The sequence below is a fragment of the Amia ocellicauda genome, chromosome 21 (assembly GCF_036373705.1).
Source record: "Amia ocellicauda isolate fAmiCal2 chromosome 21, fAmiCal2.hap1, whole genome shotgun sequence".
Taxonomy (NCBI): Eukaryota; Metazoa; Chordata; class Actinopteri; order Amiiformes; family Amiidae; genus Amia; species Amia ocellicauda.
Window position 1 is genome coordinate 18389607 of NC_089870.1, and position 27418 is coordinate 18417024.

Below are 27418 nucleotides of genomic sequence, written 5' to 3' on the forward strand. Positions count from 1 at the left end.
CCCACATCTGATTTGATTTAGGACCAATTCAAACAAAAACATGCCCGCCATTTTGATATTTTACAGTCACTGCTTTAGGCTTGTAGTCTTTGTATAGCATATCACTATAGCTATAACAGCTTTTTCCCTTTTGTACTCAAATTACTGGGCTCATGAGAGAAAATCAGTTGGCATCAGTTTGTGCCAGTTTTAATGGTTAATGTTGCCATAGGACCAGTGTTGCGGTTTTGTCTTCTGTGTAGAGATGTGCGAGTTTAACCCATAAACGAACAAAAGACAGTAATTGTGCACCTGCTGTCTCCCCCGTCATGTAGGCCTGTTGACAGAATAACTTAGTGAAATACATTAGCATTTAGGCCTACATATCATTACATTGTATTATGCCCAACTCACTTCAACATATATCACTAAATCTTGATGTATTTTGTTATTTACACTGATCCTTTTCAAATGCATTATCTTCTCTCTTCAAAGGAGATTCCAGTTTCAAACACTACCTCTAAAAAATGTACTTTGATACGTATGTACAGTTTGATTTGCAAATTAGTGCAATTTAATTTGTATTTGTTTACATGGCCTTCCGAAGCCAGCTTGAGAATATAATTGTTCATTTTATTGTATGTTTAGAGAGAGATATAGAGAGATATATTCATGCTGAAAAGAAATACATGTACCAATTAAATAATAGCCTGCAGAAAATATCTCAATCTTTTGGTGTGCAGAATATCCAACATACTTTACATACGCCAGGCTTTCCTGAGGTTTCCCCACCCTTGAGACAGATAAACCCGCCAGCCGCCACACATGCATGCTGTGTGTTTAATGCGATACATATGTCAATATTCCTACCCTTGCCAAAAATCAATGTACAGCAGAAGATCAATGAGGGGATTCTTCTGGACCAGAAAATACACTTTTAAACATTCAGGGAATGTGTCGGGAGATTTGATATGATAACAAGCCAGCAACACAACATTTGAATTGCAGCTATTCATCTTTTGTAGGGTTGTTTACTTTGTTTTTGTATCATTTATTTCCATACTGGGTACTTCCACAGATATGAAATCTATGACCCAATAATTACAAATATTTGCTGCCGTTTTAGTGCGTTTAAAGCAGCTGTGTGTATCTGTAAGACATCTCAATGTGTTTCATTTTCTGATTTGTTTCACTGACAGCTTTGGTTACAATAGTCATTAATTGTTTGTCTTATTAAAAGGGAACTTGTCAAATATTGTTTTTGTGAGGGAAATGGACCTTTCAATAAAATAAACACCCCCTGACCTGCAGTGCAAGCAAGTGCAATCGACGTGAATGTTTATTTCTCTAAAGTGTCCTTCCCGTCCTTTAACAGATTAGACAGCTGTTCGTGAGCTTCTCGGAGAACCCAGAAGGGGCGGCGTCTTTAGCCCAGGTCCACAAGGCAGTGTTGCATGATGGGAGGACGGTGGCTGTCAAAGTGCAGCATCCCAAAGTGCAGTCCCAGAGTTCCAAGGACATCGCGGTAATGGAGGTAATTATGGAAGCTGTTACAATAGCTGCGAGTCACTTACGATGTCCTTCAGTGACCATGCGTGGCTTTCACCCTCGGCACAGTCATTAATGAGTGATTGGCTGGTAAGAGTATTTCACAATTACTGTTATTATGAAATATGTTGTCTGTTGTGAATATAATTCTGCAGCCAATGCCATTTTAAAAACACTGTCTACAGAGTCCTCCTCTTAAATGATAAAGAAACAATAGAAATATAATTTAATGGTACAATTTTAGCTTCGGAAAAAACTAAGATTTCATTTTGGGTTTGTTTAAGAACCCAAATATATGAATACAATATGACAGACACTGTCACATGTCTTCTAAGCTACTGGGCAACAGAATAATTATTTCTGACACAGATCTGGTACCAAACAGTTAATGTATTGAATAGATATATTTAATGTTTAATAGTTGCCGTTTGGTTCTTGTTCTCAAGTTCCTCCTGCAGTCGGTGACCTGGCTCTTCCCAGACTTTGACTTCATGTGGTTGGTTGAGGAAGCTAAGAAGAACATGCCTTTGGAGTTGGACTTTTTAAACGAAGGGAGAAACGCTGAAAAAGTCGCAGAGATGCTTAAGCACTTCAAATTCCTGAAGGTATGAATATCCGAACGATCAGTCTCCGAATATGAAGTTATAAAGCCACGATCTTCATAAATAAACTACGCCAGGTTTATAGATGTATATTAATATGTGGGCTATTGTAGAAAAAATAGATGTTCTTGCTCTACAGAGATGTATCTTCTAGTCTAGAGATAGAACAGTTGTTTTTTTGTAATAACCATGTCCTTGCAGAATTTTTGTTGGAAAACGAGGCTGATGTGCATTTAGCTGGGGGTTTTATCTGAACTTTAGTCGAGACACCTGATTCTGTGTGTCTGATCCCTATCTCTAATCCCTTCAGAACAGAAAAGACCTCAGTTTTATGTCAGATCAGTGCCTTTAAACACCAGCAGTCATAGTCCCTTATGCTGCTTCCTGAAGCATGAGGATTTTCACCACTGTCTCTGAGTATATTTCCTTAAGACTGCTGTGCAAAGTAGGGTATATTCCTGTGCAAAGTAGGGTATATTCCTCGCTATTGAATCATACCCCATCACAACCACAAATGTAACAGAACGTAATGTAACCACGCACTCACACACACACACACACAATCACAGAGCCTAAACTGTCCAATGCTCTGAATTATTAAAATAAGACTCGGAGATAACACGCATTAGTCCTTGGAAGTGTTCGGTCAGGCCTGCCAGGCACGCTGGCTTCCCTAGCAGTTGATAAGAGATGCTATCAGAGTGACGTAATACAAATTATATCTCAAGGAAATTAAAAATAAAGTAGAGAGATCAATAGTATCTTCAGCAAATCCTTCCCCCCAGACTTTGACTAATCCTAAGTAATTTTCTCTGCCAAACTGAGGTTCAGAACAACACACACACTCTTGCCCAGTCTCTGCCTGTTGGGGCAATAGTAGCCCAGAATTGTGGAGTTCAAGTTGTGCTTCTGGTAATAAATGTTGTGCTTGGAAATTCATACCATATTCCAGTATTATAGTCACCTACAAACACACAAACAGGATGTGTTGATGGTGCAGAGCAGTATTTTTGCACAGTAATTGGGGTTCGCCGCCGAGGACAAGAATAAAAATCACCTTGGTGTCCTCGGGCTTTTAATCTCTCATTAAACGACAGGGTTTAGTAGGTACTTGACACAGAGGTGTTGAGACTGTCTGATAAAGCGTTTCGGGTGGCCGTGCTCTGACCTTGGATCGAGTAAAAGTTGAAAGCAAATCTGTTTGAAATAAAAGGTGCTCAGGGGCCACTTGAGAAGACGTTGTTTGTTAAAGCAGCTGAATATATATTTTTTTAAAGGAACTTCACAAGGTAAATAATCGGTCATAACCACCAGCAAGTGCCTCCTAACAAGTCCCTTTTCTTTTTAATGAATAGCAAAAGGACCTTTCTCACCCCCTCAGATAATGAGAAGTGCTGCGCGCTTATTGCTGGTCGACACTCAGAGATATTTAGGCCTAATACGGCTATTACATTCCTCAAATAGGATGGCAGTGCAGCCACAATAGCGCAGTGAAAATGAACTCTCCAGTTCCTACATCAAGTCTGTAAAGAGGTCGGATTTACCTGAGGGTTAATTAGCAGGGAATGTTCCAGACCTATTCGTATTGCCATTTGGAGGAGACTGTTTCGGGGTAGGTCTGTTTAAGAAATAGAAGACATGCAACAAAATGGTTCAAAATGGATTTTATTTTCAAAGAAGAGGTCAACAATATGCTGCAGTTTTGTTTTGTTTTGTTGTTTTTTTAAAGCAAGCAAGAGGCAGAGAAAATACATTAAAAGCAACCAGCCAGGTGATAAGTCACCTAGAGCATGTAGCTACAATATCAGACTGCATTAAAAACTGAAATGTGCCACAATACATGATGCACCAAAGCCAGAGCAACTAGTCAGAAAGCCATTAAAGTCATATTGGACTAACACAACAAGAAAATGTACTTACCAGGGGCCCTCAGTCGAGACCTCTCGTTAATGCGGGTGATTAAGAAACGCAGAGGGCTCGTGTGTGTTTAATGAAGATGGTCTTATCTTTATTTTAGCATCATTGCAATACCATGGTTGCGAGGTGACTGTCTCATGGTTGTCGAACGATCTTGTTCGAAATAGGTTTTATGAAAATGAGGGAGACTTTTTTTGTGTTAGTGGATTCATTACTGAGATCGCTCTGAGAAAATGCATGTTCTCTCTTTTAAAATACTAAAGGGGATGGTAAACAATTATAATACAAAAACATTCACCTATAAATGATTGACAACCACCACATTTGTGCTAGACCCGTAAATAAAACATTTACATGTACGGAGCACTTCAGATTTGACCTGCCAACTTCTGCGTTTATAAATATGTTTCGTTTTAAGTGTAAAGCTACTAAAATAAAAGCAATTTATTTTCAGCTTAGCATGAATTCTGTGATTGTTAACCCGAAATGTCATGTTGCAGGTTCCAAAGATTTTCTGGGACCTCTCTACCAAACGGATTCTCACCATGGAGTTCGTGGAGGGCGGCCAGGTGAACGACAGGGAATACATGATGAGGAATGGCATTAATGTGAACGAGGTAAGCCCAGTCGTTTTTATTGACAAGGCTAAGAAGTAGTGTTGTACGGTCTTGTGTTCTTTACATACCATCCAGAGACGCATCAGGAAACGAAACCACTGCTCTTACTGCAAATCTACAACATGGGAATATCCTTCTGAACTTTATTGTACAAAGCTGAGAAGACCGGAATCAAAATCGCATGCAAGGCAGTGAACTTTGTAATGTTTTAATTTATTTACTCACCAACTGTTGGAAGAGTGTGAGGTTTGTGTATTTATTTTACTTTCCCTTGCCTCTCTTACACACTAAATCCCCTCGCCAGCACAAAGCGTCCCACCGTAAACACAGCCTTTATTAATTTAAGAGTTGGTTAAGGTGCCTCCTATTTCAGTCTGGGATTATTGGCATTAGTTGATACCGATCAGCAATGATTATCGTTAAGCATTACTTAGGCATATTAATCTCGCTAGATCAGTCTAATCCTTGGGCTGTAAAAGTAGTTGTTTGGGTTTTTAAAGACATTGCAAAGCCACAGAAGAAGATGATACTGAAACAGTGACGGGTCCATGTGCAAGCAGAAAGAGATAAGATTGTAATGGATTATTGATTGATAGATGGTCTTTCGCAAAGTGATATTTTGCAGCATGAAGGAACTCTATTATTTTCCTTTTTTTTTTTTTTTTTTTTTTTTTTTTTCTTGACTTCCCTAGTGACGGTGAGAAGAAAAACGCTCGGTCCCCTGTGATGATAGTGCCAAGGAGTCCGGGCCTCTTGAGAGATTTAAATGCAGATAAACTTTTTCAAATAAATCATCCACCAATGTCCTTCTCCGTATTCACATATCGCCTTTCTAATTTTGAAATTTCTATTAAAAACATTTGTCATATTGAGAGATCCGATTTCCTTTTCTTTTTTTTTTTTTTTTTTTAACAGACATTGATTTCATTTAGACAGCACTAGTTTTGTGCATCTCTGCCACTTGCATTTCAGGTCAGTTCCAGTCGCTTTGTAACCTCGTTTTAGGGGATAACTCATCTACCGCAACACAAAAATCCAATAAACTTTGATTGTTTACTGCTTGTGTTGCATTACATTTAAAAAAAATACATTTGATTTGTAACCGAAGCAATAAGAGCACTTTTTGTGCTCTTACACCTCTTGTATTTGGTTGTCATTGAAGAAGGATGTGATTGTGAAGTAATGTGAAAGTCTATAGTATATGCTTTGTGATTTTTATTAACTGTATTTGTGGGTGTCATAGCAGATACGTTTCTTCCCCCATCATATTTAACCAGCATAATACACAACAGAAAAAGTAGACTAAAATCTGGGGAAATGTGATTACAGTCACATAAAAATGATTTCCAAATAGTGCAACAGTTTAGTTGCATTATTATGTGTGTTATTGTGGATCTTAAATGTTTACAGGCTTAAGGGGATGAATACTTTTGTGTTTGTAATATTTATTAAATAGATGTTCCATATGTGTGATAGATATTGCCATCATTAGCACCTTTGTCATCCACGGTTCTCATTTTGTAGTACATCTCAAATTCCATATTAATATTTCTTGCTGCACCCACAACTGCAAAATAATCCATTAGTGTTTATAGAAGCTCATTTTCTCCAGTGCTTTACACCTAGTGAACAGGGCTATTCGTCCTGAAAGCCTGTGAGTGCATTTGCTTTTTGTTAGACTAATAAATGGATTCGTTTTAGCACCTGTACTGCTTATTTCAGTTATAGACAAGGTCTTCCCACAATTAGTATGCAAGTCTTCTAGGCATTGTCTTGCAAAGCACAAGGCTTAAAACAACAGCCTTTCATTTTTATTTTACACCTAGGCCTCCGTGTGTTTGACATGTTGGTAAATAAGAAATGACACCGGCCCTCAAGCATAAATTCAGCTTCCGTAATGAACAATCCTTAAACAGACATTACCCAAGTCTTTAAACCGTGATTTTTATTGATTTTGTTTATATTTTTCTCAAATTTAGTATCCATTAGTTTATAGTTTTTGTTTTCCCTAAAATATACTAAATATATTTTAAATATATGCTTTAAAATGCACTCAATATGCAAACCCTGAATTTGTGAGCATCTGGGTAAACCTTTTGTTTAATAGTGGCAGATCTCTAAAAGTGTATCTCAAAGACTAAAGTAAATTACCCCATTCACTTTATTGTAAAGAGAAATCTGATGCGTCGCTTCTCTAAAACAAGTGCCAAGGGTTTGGGCCACATAAAGGAATGCAGACCTTTTGATTCTACATCACGGCAGCATTTCTACAGTTTAATGCTATCAAAGCAGTTTCCCTCATTGAATTTGTTCAAAGTAATTAGAGTTGTCTTAGGCTCATTTATTCACATTTGGTATTGGCACTGTCAGACAAAAATCATATAGATTTCCAATCTTAACCCCCTAATTAATTATGTGCATGTTTACAGATTCAAAAGGTTTTAGAACTCTGAAATGAACATCTGAAGGTGGAGAAAAAAATAAACCACCTGGCAGATAAATGAAGATATTTTAGCATGATTTCTTATTTGAATGAAGTCAAAAGGAATACAGTTGCTAAAATGAGACTTTCACTTGAGATTGTACGGCAACACAAGCTGATTTGCAGGTCTTGGTTTGTAATCAGGTTTTATTTTCTTACCAATTTAGGACATTCTATTCCTTCTCTCTTGCCATCTTCCAATTCTTCTAGTGCTCTCCAATTAAGTTAACTAATTTATAATTTTCAAGTAGGAACACCACAACTGGTATTAGAGAGAACCATTTTCCAATGGGGGTGGGGACAGTCAACATACTTACTGGGTAGAATAGTCATGGGGAAATATATTTTAATAATAATAGCATTAAAAGGGTGTTGCATTTATATTGTACTGTTCATACCACTATAATGTTGCATTGAACAGAGTCTTCTATACCATTTTCCACATATAGTATAAATTAGAGAAGTGAGGAATAGTTGAATTATTTCTACATGTGTATTTTTTTAACTAGGCCAGACTGATTGTTTTTATATAGTCTTGTTTTACCTGTAAAACTGTATTTACCTTGTGGTTAGTAAAAATATCCAATGCAAGTCTGTTATACCAATCAAATTGCTAATGATTTTTCTTCCTTTAACTGAAGTTTATTAAAATCTTATTTTGTTTATTTTGTTTATAATACTGTATATATGGTGTCTGTACACACTAAGATATACCAGCACTACCTACTGGGTCAGCCTAAGTATGTTTGAATGATTTGGTAGCAAAACAAAAAGAAAACACAACATTTGGGAAATGACTTCAAGAACTCAATTAATTTCTATCCTGAATTATCCCTGGGTTTTGTAATCCCAAAGCAGATGTCTAAACCAATTGTATTTGAAAGGAATGATCATCTGAGCAATGTCAGTGATTGCCTTTTGAAAGGAACTAGCTGCTGAAACCGCTACTTAGTACAGTATTTTAATTGATGGAATATAATCATATTGCAATAATGTTTGCTATTACGTTATATTAAGTGATTGATAAATCAGGGGTTCCAGTGAATCCAGGTGTGCTTATAATCAATATCTGTTGTTAAGTGACGTACACACTGTGTGTCTGTATTTATATACATAAACATTAACACACACACACACACATTTACATGTCATCAAATTCCTTTTCTACATCAAAGCTAGCATTATATCACAATGTGTTGTATGGTTTTTTACATATACAAATATATTCATGAATTTCTGTGGCAGTAGAAATGGACGCAATACACGTTTATTATAATGAACAATGCATGAGTCCATCAACTTATACTATGTGCTTGAACTCGTTGGTGCTTTTTATAAAGTCTTGTTCGCATATCCCTGGTGAACAAGTAGAATAGTGCTAGAAAAAATACATTGACTACTTGACATTTGAGAGTACTTATTGCTGTCTAAAAATGTATCATGATTAGTGTTTCTGTTGTGTGTGAAAGTGTCCGTGCATATTTTTTAATCGCCAATCTACACTTTATTTTTTATTTTTGCAGAGTGTTCTTAACATTCATTTGCATAAACATAAAGGTATGGCAGTGTTTTTGTGAAATATGAAGCCTGCATTTTCCATATTTGTGTCAGTGCCTTTTAGGATAAAGGCCAAAGGAGGGTTAGGGTTATGAAATCCCCCCCCCCCCTTTGTGCCTTTAATTACAATGGGAATTGATTTGCAATGTTATCTGGGACCTTCTGACAGCCTGCACTGCTAATTTAGTCACAAAGCACCATGCTGCGTTCTGATTGGCTGAGGAGAGATCGGCTCAGTGCAATAATTGGCTCTACTATTGCAGAGTGTTATTTCAGTATGTAGCACCTCTCACAGAGTTGCATGATTGATCAAAACTGGTGCTTTTCATTGATATCCAGGCAACGGGATAATCCTAACAGTTACTGGGTATTATGTTTGTTGATTGCCAATTGCACTTTCAAATATGATGGTGTTTGGCTCATTGTTTTTTTAATCCCTGCTGTGCGGTAGTTGGAAGCTGGGAGCTGCTCATTTGCCACAATACGGGTCATTTGTTAGTTCACCTGACATTATGTATACATTGTTTTGCTTGCTACAGTACTCCTAACTTTATAAAGTATGTTTCATGAATATTATTATGTTGAAACTGTTTCCTTGAGGTCAAATGGGATATATGTTGTATATGTAAAGAGTAACTGTTTAGAGTATCAATATGACCGTTTACTTGAGTTTTGTTTATTGCCTAGTCATATATCATGCACATTGTTCGTACAAATAAATTAATGGGATTACATTAGTCGCAATTCTCAGTATAAGAGAAGATACTGTTGACCTTGACAGGACTGCTCATAATATTCATAAGTAACAGCAGTGTTTGCTTTCAGAGTAAATAAACAAACGTTTTATGAAGGTATTTTATCTTCAAGAGAGATTGGCCTAGACATTAGCCAATGATGATGAGAGTTATTAGACAGCTGATGAGATAGATATCGAACATAATAAATGAGGGAATCTTCCCCAGAAAATGGATAGAATTATTAACTCGCCGTGGCGTCTCCAAGGTTCTGTGTGAGAGCTGGCGTGTAAGTAATCAAAAGATTGATGATGGCTAAAATAGACTTTTCTCTGTACCGGGAGACGTGAATAGAATTTGTGAACAAATCTTTTTTTATGCCAACTGATCCTGGAGATTAAAGAAGTTTTCCGACAGTGGTACGAGCCAGGCTTTGTTAGTGGCTCCCTTTCCCCAGGTTTGTGTTTACTCTGTTAATCTGAGAAGTGCTGCGGACGGCATATAGCAGGTATAGAGGCCAATATTTCAGGGGAAAGTGATGTGAAGACCCAAACTCAACTATGTAAATGAAATGGAGGTCTCAGTATAGATTTCAGAGTGGTAGTGGTCTGTCATTGGGTGAGGATATGTGTACAATCCGTCCCTTTTTGTTTTATAACCATGAATTGGATGCCTGCCACATTAGCCCCTGTGCTTTTTTTCACGTCTGTATTGGATTCTCCCACACAATTAATCTGATTGTAAGGATATGGGGCTACTTCATGGGATGTTGTTAGAAAACGCAAATAATTGAAGACTTCTGTTGTGCTGTTGTGATGTTGAAAAGGAGCAGATGGGCCATGCTTGTTGTCTCTCTTCTCTTTTTTCAAAAGTAAATCCCACATTACCATTCCCTCAGAGTCGGCTGTGAGGAGGAGGAGATTTCTGAGTTTGCCGTGATTCCACCACCTCACTCAGTGAAGCACAAACGATCCACGTTCACTTTCTTCTCCCGTCTCCCAGTGTGAAAGCGCCATGTGATCGCAGCCTACCTCCTCTAGATCTGGACTCGTTTGCATTTTTTAAACCCTTCTTCTTGTCAGGATGTTATACGGCCTTGGGCAGTTAAAGTAGTAGTAAAGAGCTTTAAAATCTATGCCCTTGTCCTTAATTGATTACAGTTTTTAACCAGACCACCACTAGAGCCCTGGCATTATTTAGCTTATTACTGCGAACATGGAAAGTAGGTCAGATCAGAAAGTATTCTTGTTCCCCGTCTTTGTGGAAGCTGGAGATGCAAGCAATCTTTGATCCAATCTGTTCTCTATTAGTTCCCTCACAAGATTAATTGAGTGCAGAGAGTTTAGGATGAGCAGTGTTTAACTCGGCTATTTATCTCTAATATGTTTTCTCTTTATTGAAAAAACCTTCTTAAGTTGCAAGGCCATTCCCAAGGCCCTCTTCTGGCTGGTGCGCTGGCATCGGGGGGGAAGGCATTCCACATTTCAGTGGAATCGAGATTGATACATTTACATCAAGAGCAGCTCACAAAAATAGGGCCACATTATGTCTATTTAAATGATTAAAATGGACCATTAAAGCCACAAATGTCACCAACAAAAACATAAATATTGTAATTACATTTCTTGTAACATTATTCATATAATATACATTGTTATCTTTTGATTATGTGGCTAAACAACAGTGTGGAAGAATAGATATGCAGCCAAAGTAAACACACTTTTTAGGATTTCACTTTTCAGAGTTTGAATAAGTGGCATGCTGTGGTTTTTCTTTTAGTTTTTTTTTTGTGTATTTGGTGTGACCACCATATACAATGAGGGAAAAAAGTATTTGATCCCCTGCTGATTTTGTATGTTTGCCCACTGACAAAGAAATGATCAGTCTATAATTTTAATGGTAGGTGTATTTTAACAGTGAGAGACAGAATAACAACAACAAAATCCATAAAAACGCATTTCAAAAAAGTTATAAATTGATTTGCATGTTAATGAGGGAAATAAGTATTTGATCCTCTATCAATCAACAAGATTTATGGCTCCCAGGTGTCTTTTATACAGGTAACGAGCTGAGATTAGGAGCACTCTCTTAAAGGGAGTGCTCCTAATCTCAGCTTGTTACCTGTATAAAAGACACCTGTCCACAGAAGCAATCAATCAATCCGATCAAACTCTCCACCATGGCCAAACCAAAGAGCTGTCCAAGGATGTCAGGGACAAGATTGTAGACCTACACAAGGCTGGAATGGGCTACAAGACCATCGCCAAGCAGCTTGGTGAGAAGGTGACAACAGTTGGTGCGATTATTCGCAAATGGAAGAAACACAAAATAACTGTCAGTCTCCCTCGGTCTGGGGCTCCATGCAAGATCTCACCTCGTGGAGTTTCAATGATCATGAGAACGGTGAGGAATCAGCCCAGAACTACACGGGAGGATCTTGTTAATGATCTCTAGGCAGCTGGGACCATAGTCACCAAGAAAACAATTGGTAACACACTACGCCGTGAAGGACTGAAATCCTGCAGCGCCCGCAAGGTCCCCCTGCTCAAGAAAGCACATGTACAGGCCCGTCTGAAGTTTGCCAATGAACATCTGAATGATTCAGAGGAGAACTGGGTGAAAATGTTTTGGTCAGATGAGACCAGCTCTTTGGCATCAACTCAACTAGCCGTGTTTGGAGGAGGAGGAATGACCCCAAGAACACCATCCCCACCGTCAAATATGGAGGTGGAAACATTATGCTTTGGGGGTGTTTTTCTGCTAAGGGGACAGGACAACTGCACCACATCAAAGGGACGATGGACGGGGCCATGTACCGTCAAATCTTGGGTGAGAACCTCCTTCCCTCAGCCAGGGCATTGAAAATGGGTCGTGGATGGGTATTCCAGCATGACAATGACCCAAAACACACAGCCAAGGCAACAAAGGAGTGGCTCAAGAAGAAGCACATTAAGGTCCTGGAGTGGCCTAGCCAGTCTCCAGACATTAATCCCATAGAAAATCTGTGGAGGGAGCTGAAGGTTCGAGTTGCCAAACGTCAGCCTCGAAACCTTAATGACTTGGAGAGGATCTGCAAAGAGGAGTGGGACAAAATCCCTCCTGAGATGTGTGCAAACCTGGTGGCCAACTACAAGAAACGTCTGACCTCTGTGATTGCCAACAAGGGTTTTGCCACCAAGTACCAAGTCGAAGGGGTCAAATACTTATTTCCCTCATTAACATGCAAATCAATTCATAACTTTTTTGAAATGCGTTTTTCTGTATTTTTTTGTTGTTATTCTGTCTCTCACTGTTAAAATACACCTACCATTAAAATTATAGACTGATCATTTCTTTGTCAGTGGGCAAACGTACAAAATCAGCAGGGGATCAAATACTTTTTTCCCTCACTGTATGTTCTTAATGGGCAGTGCAAAATGATCACATAAGCCACAATGTCAATCCATGTGAACTTAAAAATGAGTTGTTTTTTTTTAAACGTACATCCTCTGAAACTTTACGGGAAAAAAGAGCAATAAAATCCAAGCAAATTGAGCGACAATAATAGATAGTGTAAAATGCAATGTAACCTTGAAATCAACAAGTACCCAGTCCCCTAACTGGTGAACACACTCGAATGAATCTGGAAGACGAGGCAGTGTGTCTGTGCTGTGCGTAGCGCTGTGTTTCTGATTGCCTTCTCATCTCACCAAGGTCCCGGTAAATATGTTAAGTGCCTCTAATTGAATTAGGGGTAAGGCAGGCTTTCCGATTTCATGAAGTCAGACGGTTCTGTCTTCTGTTCCCAGCTATTTTGATTCCTTGTCCATCTGGCACTCTGTCGGTTTGTTGCTGTTATTATTTATGTGATTATTATGAAGAATGTAATGATGATGTTGGTTTGCGCAGCTGTCACCCAATTCACTGCCAGCGCTGGAGTTCGGCCATAACTCTGAAGTATTGGTTGTTAAGTCTAACGTTTATTAAATGGCTATAAATCAATTGTCGTTCTTAAGGAGCAGGCTCCCACATGATAATTGTATTGTTAAAAAAAGATTATTATTATCATCATAAACTCAAAATATTGACACTCAATTCTAGCTTAATTATTGGCATTTCAAACATGAGAATCAATCACAACTAAAAACTGAAAGATCAAATGCGCTTTTGTTAACTTAAATGAGCATTACAGGTGTTAATTGCATGCTTTAACTAACATGACGGTAAAATTGTATATATATGGCTTCGTTGTGAGGTCGAATCCCCCTTCCAACCCATAGTGTCTTTTCTGCTTCCTTTCTATGCAGAATATAAGCGTAAAAACAACTGTTAAGCATTTCCCTCTGATCCCTAGCTGTACAGCTTTGGTTGGACACTTCAGAAATAAGCACACTGGTTCAATATGTGACTGTGCAGCCACTCGATCCGATTGAAAAGGTCAGTGCCTTGTAAATATGGATCTTATTTTGAATGAAAAGATTGCCTCCATTTTGGATACTGCTGATGTTTCCAATTAGCTTCTTTAAGTTTTTCCACAGTTATCTCCGTCTTTATTGTGCTACTTTACTGTCTGGAAAGCCAGCTTGTTAGGCCCGCGTCTGGACAAGGGAGGCTGCTGCGTGGTTTAAGTGGTTCGTGTCTGAGTGATTACACTGCAACTCTGACAGGGCCTGGGTGTCACGAAACTGCCAGAGTGAAATGATTAATTTCAGTCAGCCAAGATTTTAGTCCGCTAAGATCATTTAAGTATCTGGAGAGGAGTCGTCATTAGTGAATGATGCTGTTTAAGGCATCTAAGTGAAATAAATACAGTGACACCGAATGATGAATGTCACTAAAGTACCGTGGAGTTGGGGAATGCGAAACATGGAATCCCATCGTTAGAGTTTAAAATAAAATCTGAACTCGCAACCCTTATAAATTAATTATAATACGTCACTTTTGTACCCCTCCGAGTGAAGTCTGGGATCTAGGTTTCATTCTCAGTAAGAGAACTCTCTCACCAAATAAATATAGATTATATTTTGACAATGAATTATTCATGACTATTCAAAGTCAGAAAATTTTCTGTGGTGAAGCCCTTCATGGACAGATAAGTGGGTGTATGATTTTAATGTCCATACCTTGTAGCATCTATTCCAAACAGTAGTGAGTGAGCAAGTTTACATATCTTAATTTAAAGCCAAACATGGTTTAAATCAGTTTTGTGGGCGAGTTTGGGCAAGATTTAATTTTTTCCACGAATATAGATCTTTGGTTGCTTAAGTAAATGAGATTTTTCACTCTGCTTTGATGGTTAGCTCTAAGTAGCTCCATACATTGGAGTCAAATACATATTGTCTAATGAACATAGCCCCTGAATGAAATTAAGTAGTTGCTAGTTGGGAGGTCACACTCATTAACCTTAGACATTTATAAACTTAACAGCAAGTGGGGCACATCAAGCTGCTTTCCAGCTGCAAACTTAATCTACATAATGTGCTATCAAAGTATCACCTACGCATCAAATGAATTGAAATCACACATGTCGGGGAGCATTAGGGTAGCCATTTCTACACCGCGGAGTCCTGCAAGATGCAAATTGGCAGAGCTGACTCACTGGGTATCCGACTACTGTTTTGTGATGAACTTTACCACGCTGGCTTGTGTGTGTGTGTGTGTGTGTGTGTGTGTGTGTATATGTGTGTGTGTGTGTGTGTGTGTGCGCGCTTTGCCAAGGGTGCCTGCTCATTATCTCGATTTCATTAGAGAAGTATTTCAGCCCTGCCATGGCTTCTGTGTCATCTGTTTGTTCTGTCATTTGCTCGAGTAGAGATGCAGTCAGTCGTGAAACGTATTTGTCCTGATGGTCAACTCGTTTGTAATGGGTATGCCAACAACATTAATTGAAATCTCCACCATGATCACCTCATTCGAGTTTATAGGACAATAACTGTTATTCCAAAACTAGGATCAAAGTCCATTCTGCTCTGTGATCAGATAAGACGCATTTCGGCCTTGTCGACATTGACCTAACAGCCTGATTGGTGCCTCCTGTTGTCCAGATAGTTCTCTGAAATGTGAGTTCAATATGCATTGAGCTCCATTGCCGGAGAGATGGACAGCTTTGTTTAAAATATCAATAACAGAGCATTATTATTATTTACAATAGTAATGACCATAATAATAGCAATGACAATGATAATGATAATGACATATTGAAACGGCACCAGAGAAGGCAGTTAAAGTGGAAGAGCCAGGCGGGCAGGAACAGGGCACTTACCTGCTACAGCAGCCGAGCGGCCAGATTGCCCACAATCATGTTCTGTGCTGAAGAGTGAAGAGATTAGCCCGGTCTATTGAGTGTCAGACATTACTCACCCAGTATAGATCAGCGGTGCAGCCACATATCGACTGGTTCACATTGATCAGCCCACAAAGCAACCCTCCCTATACACAAACACACACACACAAACACACACTCTCTCAGACACGCATACACATACACACACACACACACACACACACTCCTCCCTTGCTCCTGCACAGAGGAACACACACACACAAACACACGGACACTCACTCTGTCAGACACATATATACACACACAAACACACGGAAACTCACTCTCTCACACACACAAACACACGCACACACACACACACACTCCTCCCTCGCTCCTGCACAGAGGAACACACACACTCACACACACCATCGCTAAAATACTAAAATTAGCAAACGACCCCAATGAAGCGTGTCCTCACACAATCCTCTGGCCCGACTGGGTTATTTTGTGCTGCGCCACAGAAAGGGCGTGTTGTGTAACTGGGCCGTGTTCTGACTGTATGTCCGGGTTAGTAAGTAACCTTCTGCCAACTAGACTGTCAGATCAAATCACTGCGCTCTCAAACATTTGATCTGGCATCATAACAAGAGGGACAACTAAAGGGGATCTGCATAGTAAAACAGCGAGGGCATTAGTCATTGCTGAGAGTGGTTTCTCTGCAGTGCTCTGAGATTGTTCCTGTGTACACAATTGCATGTCATTACATTTGTATCTGTCCTAGCTTCTTTAAATGACACAAATTAGTCATTTTACTGAAGCATTTAGTCTCTCCCTTCTGTACGTGACATGGTTTTACTGATTTGTAAAGCTTTAGCGTGTCGACGTATGTAAAAACTCTAACTGTGATGTTATTGTTGGGTTTTGTGTGTGTTGTTTTTTCTTTTTTAGATTTTGCATTGAAGTATATTTACTGCACCTGGCAATATTAAAACCCAGTTTCACTTGTGTGTTCAAAGCACGCGAATGCTACCCAAGCAAGCGGCTCCGTCCTCCAGGCTAAAGTTACAGCATGGTGTTGGATGACTCGGCAGCATTTCATGGTGTGTCTGGCTGCTCTGTGATAAAGAATGTTCTGTGGTCTTAAATGATTAGAAACATGCTATCAATGAATAAAGATGGACCGGTCTTACTGAAGTATAATGAATGCATTCATCAAAAATGCAGCGGCTTCACACAGTTAAGCATGATGTTTACTATTAAATGTATATTTTTCTCGGCCTCACAGTTTAACAATTTATAGGCCCTCTCTGTGTGCATGATTGTACAGGCCGTATGGTAAATAACACTTATTATTGTTCTATATGTTGTTGTTTTTTTACATCCAGTCAATCTGTCCAGTCATGTTTTTTCATTTAATCACCTCTAAGAGTGTCCATTCTTTCTCTCAATAAGTACCTGTAGATTTACGATATATTGGATCACACGTGGAATGGTGTTGTTGTACTTTTACTTCCTTAAGTCATAATGTCCAATTATCTGTCTGTTTTCATCTTGAACATCTCTGAGGAAATGTCACTTTTATTAGGGTTGACTGTGTGAATGGATGACGTACAATGCTGCGTTTGGTTGCTTTAAAGCGTGCGGAGCCGTTTCGTCTCGGGCGGTTGTGCGATCTCACACTGAGCATGCCCGGACCTGGCCTCTCTGACCCCGTTCACACTTGAGATTTAGGCCGGCCCGGGCCGGGTCAAAACTAATCCCGCTTTTTGACCCGGCTTAAATCTTTCGACGCGGCCTAAATGTAACTGACGCGCCGGGGCCTGGGCCGGTGGAAAGCGTCAGCGTGTGACGCAACTCAAGCCCCGCCCCCAGAGACACGTGTCCGAGAGACGCAGAATAAACACACAGTAAACACAACAGAATAAACAGAGTAAACACACAATAAACACAAGAAACACGGGCACCAAGACAGCTACAGCGCTGCAGGACACAGTATTGTCTCTGTATTGTTTGAATGTCATATCGATCTATAGCCTTAAATGTACTGATACATTTCGCTAGCTCACATCTTTATATATATTATAAAAGTCTAGGCTAAGTAATGAGTTATAATGATGTAAACAGTGTGTAGCTGGAAACTTGCTATTGTCTTGTACTAAGTATGATTGAAGTCTGAAATTTAACAGCATGCATTTTACATGTGGAAATTGCATTGTGAAATTGTGAACAGGACCAGGTAACTTTATTAATTATCCTCATTTTGCATTAAAATGATATAAATTTAACATAAAGCAGGTTTCCATTCAAATCAGTGCATTTTAACACGAGACCAGCTATTTACTATGCAATCCGAAATGCGATGATATTGAGCTGAGCAGGACAATCACAAATGCCGGCGTTAGAGGTGACGACTGGGACGGTGCAGAAATGAAAGCGCTGTTTACAATGTGGATGGAGGATAAAGTTAAAACAGAAACCGCTGCTGTCTGAGGCAATTATCACTATAGACGCGTCACAGAGGCTGCTTTCGATGCAGACGATTGCATACTAATGCACACGATTTCTTGTGATTTAATACAGATGTGCTAATAAAGGTGCTTCGCTTTCGGGTGGATTGTATAACAGCACTTTTAAACTTGCAGAACCGAAGATAGACGTTTGAAAAGTGAAATATATGAATTAGATTCCCCATTGAACCAGCACATTTTTAATTATTTTAGAAAGCTTCGGCTGCAAAGGGTTAAGATTACTTTCAAATAAAATAGAGAACCGAACAATAGCCAATCGATATTAATAAGTTGTGATTATAAATACAGCGCACACACCTGTAATCAGACCTAATGTCCTGCGTCACTGGTTTGTTTGAGCAGATTTGTTTTCATTCCCGGCATGCATTTAGTTTAGGCCGCCTTTTCGCCCGCATATGTAACGCACTGAGGCTCCTAAAACTGCAAGTGTGAACGGGGTGTCTGAAAAAAGCCAGACTAAATTTGAGGCGCCCAGGGCCGGCCTAATAAGTGTGAACGGGGTCTTAGTCTGATGACCTCCAGTAACCTCCAGACTATATCCGCCTCATGTTGTATTCTGATCTTCCGAGATCTCTCAGTTTGAGATGGATCAACCTTGACAATCTGGAGGAGGGATGTTCGTTGGAAACAGTCTCTGCAGTGCTTTAGCTTATCTAAGTTCGTCGTCTTCTCTTTCTGCTACGGCCACTTCTGTTTGTGTAGCCAAGAGCTTTTTTGTTACATGTTCATTTTGGTGGGCACTGAATTAAGTGTAACTCTTTTCTTAAAACGTCTTAACTCGTACTCTTGTGTTGTACTATACGGGTGTCTGAGGGGGTAACTGCACTCGTTTTAATTGAGGTTGTGACTGCAGTGGATCAGTGAATGTCGAAGATTGAATTGCTCTTAACCTTTGTGCATAGACTAATCTCCGCATAGATCAATAACAACAAACCTCACCGGTAAAGGTGACAGAGGAATGCTCGGTTACCATGCAGACATAAATGGGTCGAAGTATTACATTTCACTGTGGCGGTGCATTAATATCTACACAAATGCTAACATTTAATTAAAAAAAAAAAAAACTTCAAGTGTGTGTATGTATAAATATAGATCTTAGTGGGGTTATTTTATTGACCTTTTAGCTGACTGACTCAGAACCAGAGATTATATTTATCGAATGTAAATCTGGTTTCTTACAAAACAATTTTTTTTGTGTAATAGACTTTCTATATCATGGCAAATGTATCGTTGTGTGTCATGCGATTGTGTAATGTAGGGAATCATTTTAGGAGGCCTATTTTTTGCAAATAAAATAAAATAAACACATAATTGGTATTGTCGTGTTTGGATAGCAATTAAAGTAACATGCCTTTAAACTGACTATGCCAGAGGGCCAGACAAGGCAACAAGCCCAGCAAATAATTAAAACCTACTGTGCAATTATTGTACCGGGATAAAGGAAGAGTTTGAAAAGATCTAGTGACTAATAAAAAGGGCAGGCTGATATCTCCCCGAAGATCGTCAGAATCAGCCGAACATGTGCCAATATTTGAGAACAGCTCATTAAATTTAGAACATCTTCAAGTTAAAAGGATTTTTTCTTCTTCTTTTGCCCAGTATTGATTTGTGAGACGGGTCAGACTAGAACCGCCTCAGACAGGAAGCTTTGAATAATTTCACTTTTTTTTATGGGTCTCCTTTCAATCCTCTCCCATTCAATGTGATTTAATAAATTACCAAGGGAAGAAGACGCATTATCATTAGGGTTTTTGAAATTTATGGAAAAACCACGATAGAATATCAAAATCATCTTGAATTATTTTAACATAGATTTACATATTTTTGGAGGACGTCCTTTAAATCTGTCCAGTATACACTTAACATTTGACAAACCATATATCAAATAAAGGCTGCTATTAATAAGTAAGACCTATCTACGTATCTATGTACAGTATTAGACCTACTTTCCATGTTCCAAAACACCAAAGAAAATGCCTTTTTTTTTAATTGAATTGATTAACTGGATTATTGACTTAATGGTTTCTTTGATGTGGGACTTACCAGCTTCGAGAAAGCAAAGTCAAGTGAGTAGTTGAGCGGCTGTGGCTTATGTTTTATTGGTTTTGTGTGACTTTTATTTCCTCACCTCTGTAGAACAGAGTTTGACTTCGCTGTCAAGGAGTATTAGTCCAAGTTACCAAAGCGTTATAGCCACATAACTTTGAACATTAATCAGCCTTGCCTGAGAGCAGTCTGGCATTGAACAAGAGAAGGTGTTAATTATTAAGGATTGAGTTTTGAACTCAGCAGGGACTTGATGGGAAGGGGTCACTATGTTCCTGTGTATGGCATGAAAAAACACTGCACTTGAACTGACGCAATTTCACATTAATACAATCTTGTGACTTTAATACCACAATATTAGTGGATGTCCCATTGTTTGTGCTTGCGTGTTGTTGCACAGCATGAGAGACAGTGATTATGCAGATGACAATTAATTACCATTTTTCTCCAAACACATGTCTAAAAATGATGAAAATTAACACACACACATTTCAGCATCAGCCATTTACCGAAACGTGTTTATGTATACGTTTCATCCGGAGAAGTATATATATCCCTTGCAAAACATCTTTGAAAAGGTTCCAGTGTACAGTTACTTATGAGTGGGTGTATGTGAGAGGTTGTTTTAGATGTGTAAATCTAATTAAATGTTTTAATTAACACCTGAGAACATTAATCTAGAACTAAGTGATTTAATCTTCCAAACACACAGCCAACCTGTGATACTTGGATGTTAATAAGTAGATGCATACATGTTACTACTGGAAATTAATGTTCAACTTGTAACCTAACTGGAGTATTGTGTAAACATGTTTGCTTCTGTGAGGTTAACAGATTGTTTATGTAACAATAAAGTAGTTCAGACAACCCCCTATAGAAGTAAGTGGAAGAAGTAGTGATTGAAGTAATGGAGTTAATTTGGCCTTAACCTGATTGGCTGAGGGAATGATAACCTGGTCATGTGTGGCAGAGTTCTGGTTGGGAGGAGCCAAGAAGGGTGTATCTCATTGGTTGAGCGTGATTGGGGGTTGTCCTTCTTCCGAACATTAGTTTTCGACTCCATTAGTATCTTTACTGGCTATATATATCAAAGCTACTTCCTGTATACAGACCTGACCTAATTTCTTCATGGGTGTCTTCATATGTTCTTTGGAATTTTCTCTTTATTTACCTGCAGTACAACAACTCGTTCAAACTGTTGTAATTAGTTCCTGGTTGTATTCCCAGTTTTTGTTTATCAGTAATAGACTACTTTAGACATTGCTTGTGCCCAATTAAACAGATGGCTTTCTGAATTTGATTTTACTATTATGTATCTGAGAGCGCAAACTGTTTTGTAAAGTAATATCTTGATAGTCCTTATAATTGCTGCTAAATTGAGTAAACATTTATAACATATTTATAACACACCAGTCATGTAAACTTATGGATGAAAGGCTAACTAAACACCCTTCAAACACGATTTAGAATCTCTGATGTTTAATTCATGTTTCTATAGATGTTCCATTAAAACTGAAAAACGGGAGAATATATTCATATTTTTAAAGATGTAAATGTAATGTTTTGTGTTTTTGTATCCGATTTGGGAATTCATCTAAAGCAAGTTAAATAAACCAATCCTTCTGCTAAATGCTTTGACTCTCTTCTTCTTGGCCAGAAACATCTTAAAGTTGATGGTAGAGTAGAATTGTCCTTTCACACACTTAACCTGATAGTAACACTTGAAGTGAGCATGTGACATTTTGCATTAAAAGTGGGAAGTGTGTTATCAAGGAAAGAGGATATAATATGTATAATTAATTCACAATGTCTAGCTGAAGTCAAGACGAAATGTTTTTCTTCTCTTGTTGATGACCTATTGGTTTGTCTGTAAGAGATATTAGCTTCGGGTTCTCGGGAAAGCGTGGAACATGTCAGAACCAGTGACGTATCACCATATGCAATATGCAGCATATACATACAGTAAATCTATTAATAATTCAAGCTATCCATTTTAAAGGAGTATCGTTGTGTATGCTGAGTTGTTTTGCTTGGCACAAACTTGTCGTTGGAAGATATCTTTCTTGGTGGTGACAGCCAAACTCGTCTTTGCTTTTTAAGTACTGTATCAAATGACACAGCCGATTCACTTACATCTTCCAAAGTTAGTTTCAAAGGTTTTATTTTTAGGCTTTGGATAAGAAAAGCAAACCGTGCTGTGTTGACTCCTCAAATGCTTGTTCCATTCTTAGCCCTGTTTATTCCAGAGAGGAGGATCGTCATAAAACATGTCGTGTTCATCATATCTACCGTAAATTCCTAATGGACCGGCTGCTGAGTCATTCCTGGATGACGCTGTAGGTGTGTCAGTGACTGGAAACTCGTGCCCAGTTGCTTTATTTTCCCAGACGTTCTATATACATATTTAGAGAGCAGGAATAATTTTGTGCATTTGCTTTCTGCCAGCAGGGATGCCCTCACTTATCCTTCTTTTGTATTCCACAGTCATGAACTTGTCATCGCTCAGACACTTTATCTTCTTTCATTTCTCGCTGGCTGCTGCCAGGGGAACGGTCTCATCAGCCTGGTGAAATGGGACAGAAAATATGATTTATTTTCCGTGCGCACTCCAGCACCATCGATTCGTAAGCGGCAGAGGAAAGGGGGAATCAGCTGCGAGTCTGGGAGAGGCAGAACCTGAACATCAAAACTCATTTTGCACTCCATTACTGCGCCTTTAATCAATTACAAATATTTGCTGCTTTGCTGGTTATTTTAAGCAAATTATGTTCGTAGCATACAAATGTGTACACAGTGGTAACACACAGGGATTTAAAAGATATTACTGACTGACTGATGTGCTCAAGTCATCCACAGATCACAGAAACATTTTGAATTTACTTTATTTATTTGTTTGCCTTCTGTATTTTTGCTTCCTGTTGATGCATATTTTAATGTGGCATTTGAAATACGATCATTGAGCATATCTAGTACCAGGTAGGATGCCCTTTGGTCCCCAAAACAGCCAGGGCGTCAGCTGTTTCTGAGATGCTTAGATCCCCCATCTTCCCCATTCCAATGATTGGTAAAACAACAATTAAACCTCTTGACCACGTCTGCATGCTTCATATATTGAGTTGCAGACATGATTTGCTGTTTGGCTATTCGCGTTAACGAGCAGGTGTCCTTTATTTTTTTATTATCCCAGTTTTTAACGTTATTACCATCGTTTTTTAAGCAATGGAACCACGATTCTTGACACACCTTCAAGTTCAAAGCACACAAAGCTACTAATGAAGTCTATTTGTGTCCCTTTTAACGAGATATCTAAGGTAAAGCAAGAGCGGCCTAGATGCACAAAGCCACCAGCCTAAGGTATCTTCGCATTTTTCATGTGATATATACAGCTTATCTGTTTAGCCATCTATAATCATGACTCACTGAGTGTTTCTGTGCTGAATTGGCACTAATTGGGGAAAGCTAGGCCTGTGTTCCTCTAAATACCTCCCTCCTGAGGTCTCCCCACTACTAGAATGACAAATCTGTAACTGGGAGTGAGTGTATTTTGGAGAGAGGATGTTATGAGGACAAGTCCTTAGTGATCACTTATGTTTCTTCCTTCAGGAGAAAGCTTGTTTGCGGACATGGGTGATAAATGATGGAAATCCTGTTAAAAACTCTATTACATGTCTTGTTTGTGCAGGAAGGGTTATCTATAAAACACATGTACAGCAGAAGCCTTTTTCTCTGTACAACACCCATACTTTATTGAGGTATAAATGTCTTGTATGCACTCAAGCAGCAGAAACAACAATCCCGTCACTCAGCTTCACAAACGGATATCGTATATCCCGATTAAGAAACAGGATCTTTCGATTATATACTTACTTTAATATTTGCACTGCTGCAGAATGAACGCTGTCTGAAAGTACCCGTTTGACAGTGATATCGTTAGCTATACACTTCAAGAGACTTCCATTAGACCCCTAAAGTCCCAGTACATTGGAAATGACAGACATGGGAACTGTTAACACAATGTTTAAAGTAAAAGCCCCAGTCTCAAATGATTTAACCTGACAAAACAAATGATTTTTTTTCCCCTGTTCTTATATAAACATTCGAACAAAACTGCGAGATTTAAAATCGATAATGAGTATGCCGTCAAATGTATTCAATTATAAAATGCCAGGAAGATGAGATTTAGGTGGGAAGGAGGGGATGGTTGCAATTAGTCAAAATGTTGTTCAAATGTCCCCATTTAAATATTGTTCTGTATTTTGTCTAATCAATTTAAAGACCGTCAATTCAGTAGTTTGTGTATGATTGTTTGGGAGATGCTAACTGTAGAGATCAATATAGTTTTTTTATTTTGAATTAATTTGTGTACAGTTGTTGTGTACGTGTAGTCTGAACACTTCCTGATTGAGAGTTTGTGAAATCAGAGAAATATTGATACTGAATTCAGTTACTTAATAACTGAATTAATCATTGCATTGCATCCTTCCACAATACAAGGCCTGGAGAAGGAACGTGTAGTTTCCCTTGGCTGTGTTTTTCTGTGCATTAAAAGTCGTAATTAAGAAGCATAATTTATTCTTACTAGTTACTGTAATGAGGGTCCAGTGATTAAACACTGACTTAGTCTAGCAGTTAAGTGTCCCAGCGCTTTGTCAGAATGTTAGAATCTTGAGCATCACATCAAATATTGATAGAATCCCTTTGTAAGGTTCTTAGTTACATAAATGTGTCTTTAAAAACTTAATGATGGCTTCTTTGGCCTTTTGCCTGGAATTAGATTTTGCATTTTCATTTTGTCTTTCAATGTTACGAAGCATATATACATATGTAGTAATAATTGTTGTGTTTTGTCAAAAGCATGAAGGTATATAGGCAGATTCACTGTGGTATGTGATCGAGCCATGCTGCACGAGATAATGATATGGGAATACATCCAATTCTGTGTCTAGATTGAATTTACAATTTCCTATTCCCTTCAGCATATTTAGCAAATACACATTTCTTAAGTGTTCTATTAACATGCCTTCAGAATAATAATAGTTTGCCTTGGGAAATATGTTCGTTTTTTTTTCCCTTTCCAATGCTGTTCTTGATAGCTCCTTTATGAACTGCAACTGCAAATGTTTATCAGCATTCAGAGCATAACATTTACAGGACTCTCCGCCTACAATATGCTTTCAGTTAAAAAAAGAGAGAAAAGAAAGGGGGAAAAAATGATGTTCTATCGCATTGAATACAGCGTTTGGCTTGGCTCGCTTTGAGAACGAGTTTAAGGGAATCACAGCTGTCTCAGACTAGACAGACAAGAGTTTGTAGAAAGGGAAGCTCGGCATGCTTTGAAGAGATCTGAGCTGTGGTTGTGTCTCTGATGTGAATCGTTGGCTCGTGGAAATGCTGTGTTTTCCCACTCTGAAGCGCTCCTTCTTGCTGGTCTTTTTAATGATCCAAACAAAGTGGGATCTGAAGATCTCGCCTGCGGCTGGATACTTTGTCACCACAGACGACTTGTCAACACGCAAACACATTCCTGCGACTCCGTTTGCTAATCTGTCTGATGCATCAAACGTAAATTAGGAAAACTGTTTGTACGTCCTCTGGGTTATATTATCCACTTATGTTTACATACGACCACTGTAAGGGGGAACCACTTTTATTGGAGAGAGAGAGAGTTTTGAGGAGCAGGTTTTTCCTTCACACGTTCTTTGAGAGGGAATATTGTAGGGAGACAATTTAAAAAGATTATGTCGGTAGTAATAGGTGGATAACAACATTTGCCATGGTGAGGTTCCAATCGAAAGAAGTGAAAGGAATGGGTATTTGATCCGAGGCCAGAAAGGCTCTTGAATTCTCTCTTGAAGTTTCCTCTAAACTAATGAGCTGTCTGAAGATTACACCGACTGAGTTGTTGACCTGAAGTTTCATCCATTTAAAAAAAAGAGACCTTTGCAGTTCGAGTTTTGCCTGTTTGGCTGCAAAAAACAAATACACAAAAGCTGTTAGAAAAATAAAAGGTGCACAGTTCTATAGAGTCAGAGGGGAAAACAAATCACGAGATCTGAATACAATTGCAGTGAGCGTTTTCACTTCTGCACTCCTCAGCCTAAATGACTAATAGCGCTGATAAATCACAGATAAGTTTACATTGATTCCCACTGCCAAATGTATATCATCTGTCAGAACACATGCGAGGGGCTGTAAATACTCCTGTGTTAGTGGGTGTCACCTGCATACAACCTCCATGTGTAAGCAGATTTCAGACAGCGTTCGCATTATGGAAAATACATCTGTTTATCGATCAAGCAATTACAAAAATAGTGTATAGATCAGTGGGCTTAGGTTTTGAGACTACTCAAATTTATGCTACAGTATCCTGCCTGGAAGATGATCAATAGCATCGCTATGCTGAGATACAATTAACTATCCGTTTCTCGCCTTACTTTTGTGGTATTTACATACATAAACTATGTTGTTTTTCATGACTCTATAGTCTTAATTCCCAAAGAGACACTGGGTAGAAATTATTGATTTAATATTTTACAAGGAAACATATTTGTTCAACAGAGGGGAATGCAATCATATTGATGTGTGTTGTAGAATTTATGGTTTTATAAAGGTCAAAATGTTCAACTTATTTCCCTTTTACATGAAACAGCCAAAACTCTGTGACAATCTTTATTAAGTATTGCACACATGTGAAATGCAAGTAAACATGACTCTTTGTTGTTGTTTTTTCCTCCTTTGTTTTTATCCCGCAGATTTCGCAGAATCTGGGCAAGATGTACAGCGAAATGATTTTTGTGAATGGTTTTGTACACTGTGACCCCCATCCAGGCAATGTGTTGGTGAGGAGATGTCCCAAAACCAATAACGCTGAAATTATATTACTCGATCATGGATTGTATCAGGTGAGACATTACCGCGGTTAACTCTAGCCTTGCAGAAGGAGGATTTATCACCGATTTGCATCCCATTATTCACTGGAAGAAGAGAGTATTAAACAGTTCTTTTGGGGAAATGTATATCACTTTATTTTCAATTATGTCACACACTGTGTTTTTGGTATTTGGAGACCTATTGTGGTTCTATCCCTCTCTACACACTCTAGGAACAAATATTAAAATAAACTTCGCAAAGGTTAATTATTTTCTACATTTCTGATACCACAAC

The 27418-nt window shown here is 38.6% G+C and overlaps 1 protein-coding gene across 2 annotated transcripts in view; it reads left to right on the forward strand.

Moving 5' to 3' along the window:
* The window catches only part of adck1 (aarF domain containing kinase 1), a 119686-nt gene that overhangs the window by 69115 nt on the left and 23153 nt on the right, over positions 1-27418 (forward strand). For both annotated transcript variants that reach the window (XM_066694799.1, XM_066694798.1), the window contains exons 5-8: positions 1355-1513; positions 1974-2132; positions 4547-4663; positions 27007-27156. In XM_066694799.1, coding sequence (XP_066550896.1) covers positions 1355-1513; positions 1974-2132; positions 4547-4663; positions 27007-27156 — 585 coding nt within the window. The remainder of the gene's footprint in view (positions 1-1354; positions 1514-1973; positions 2133-4546; positions 4664-27006; positions 27157-27418) is intronic.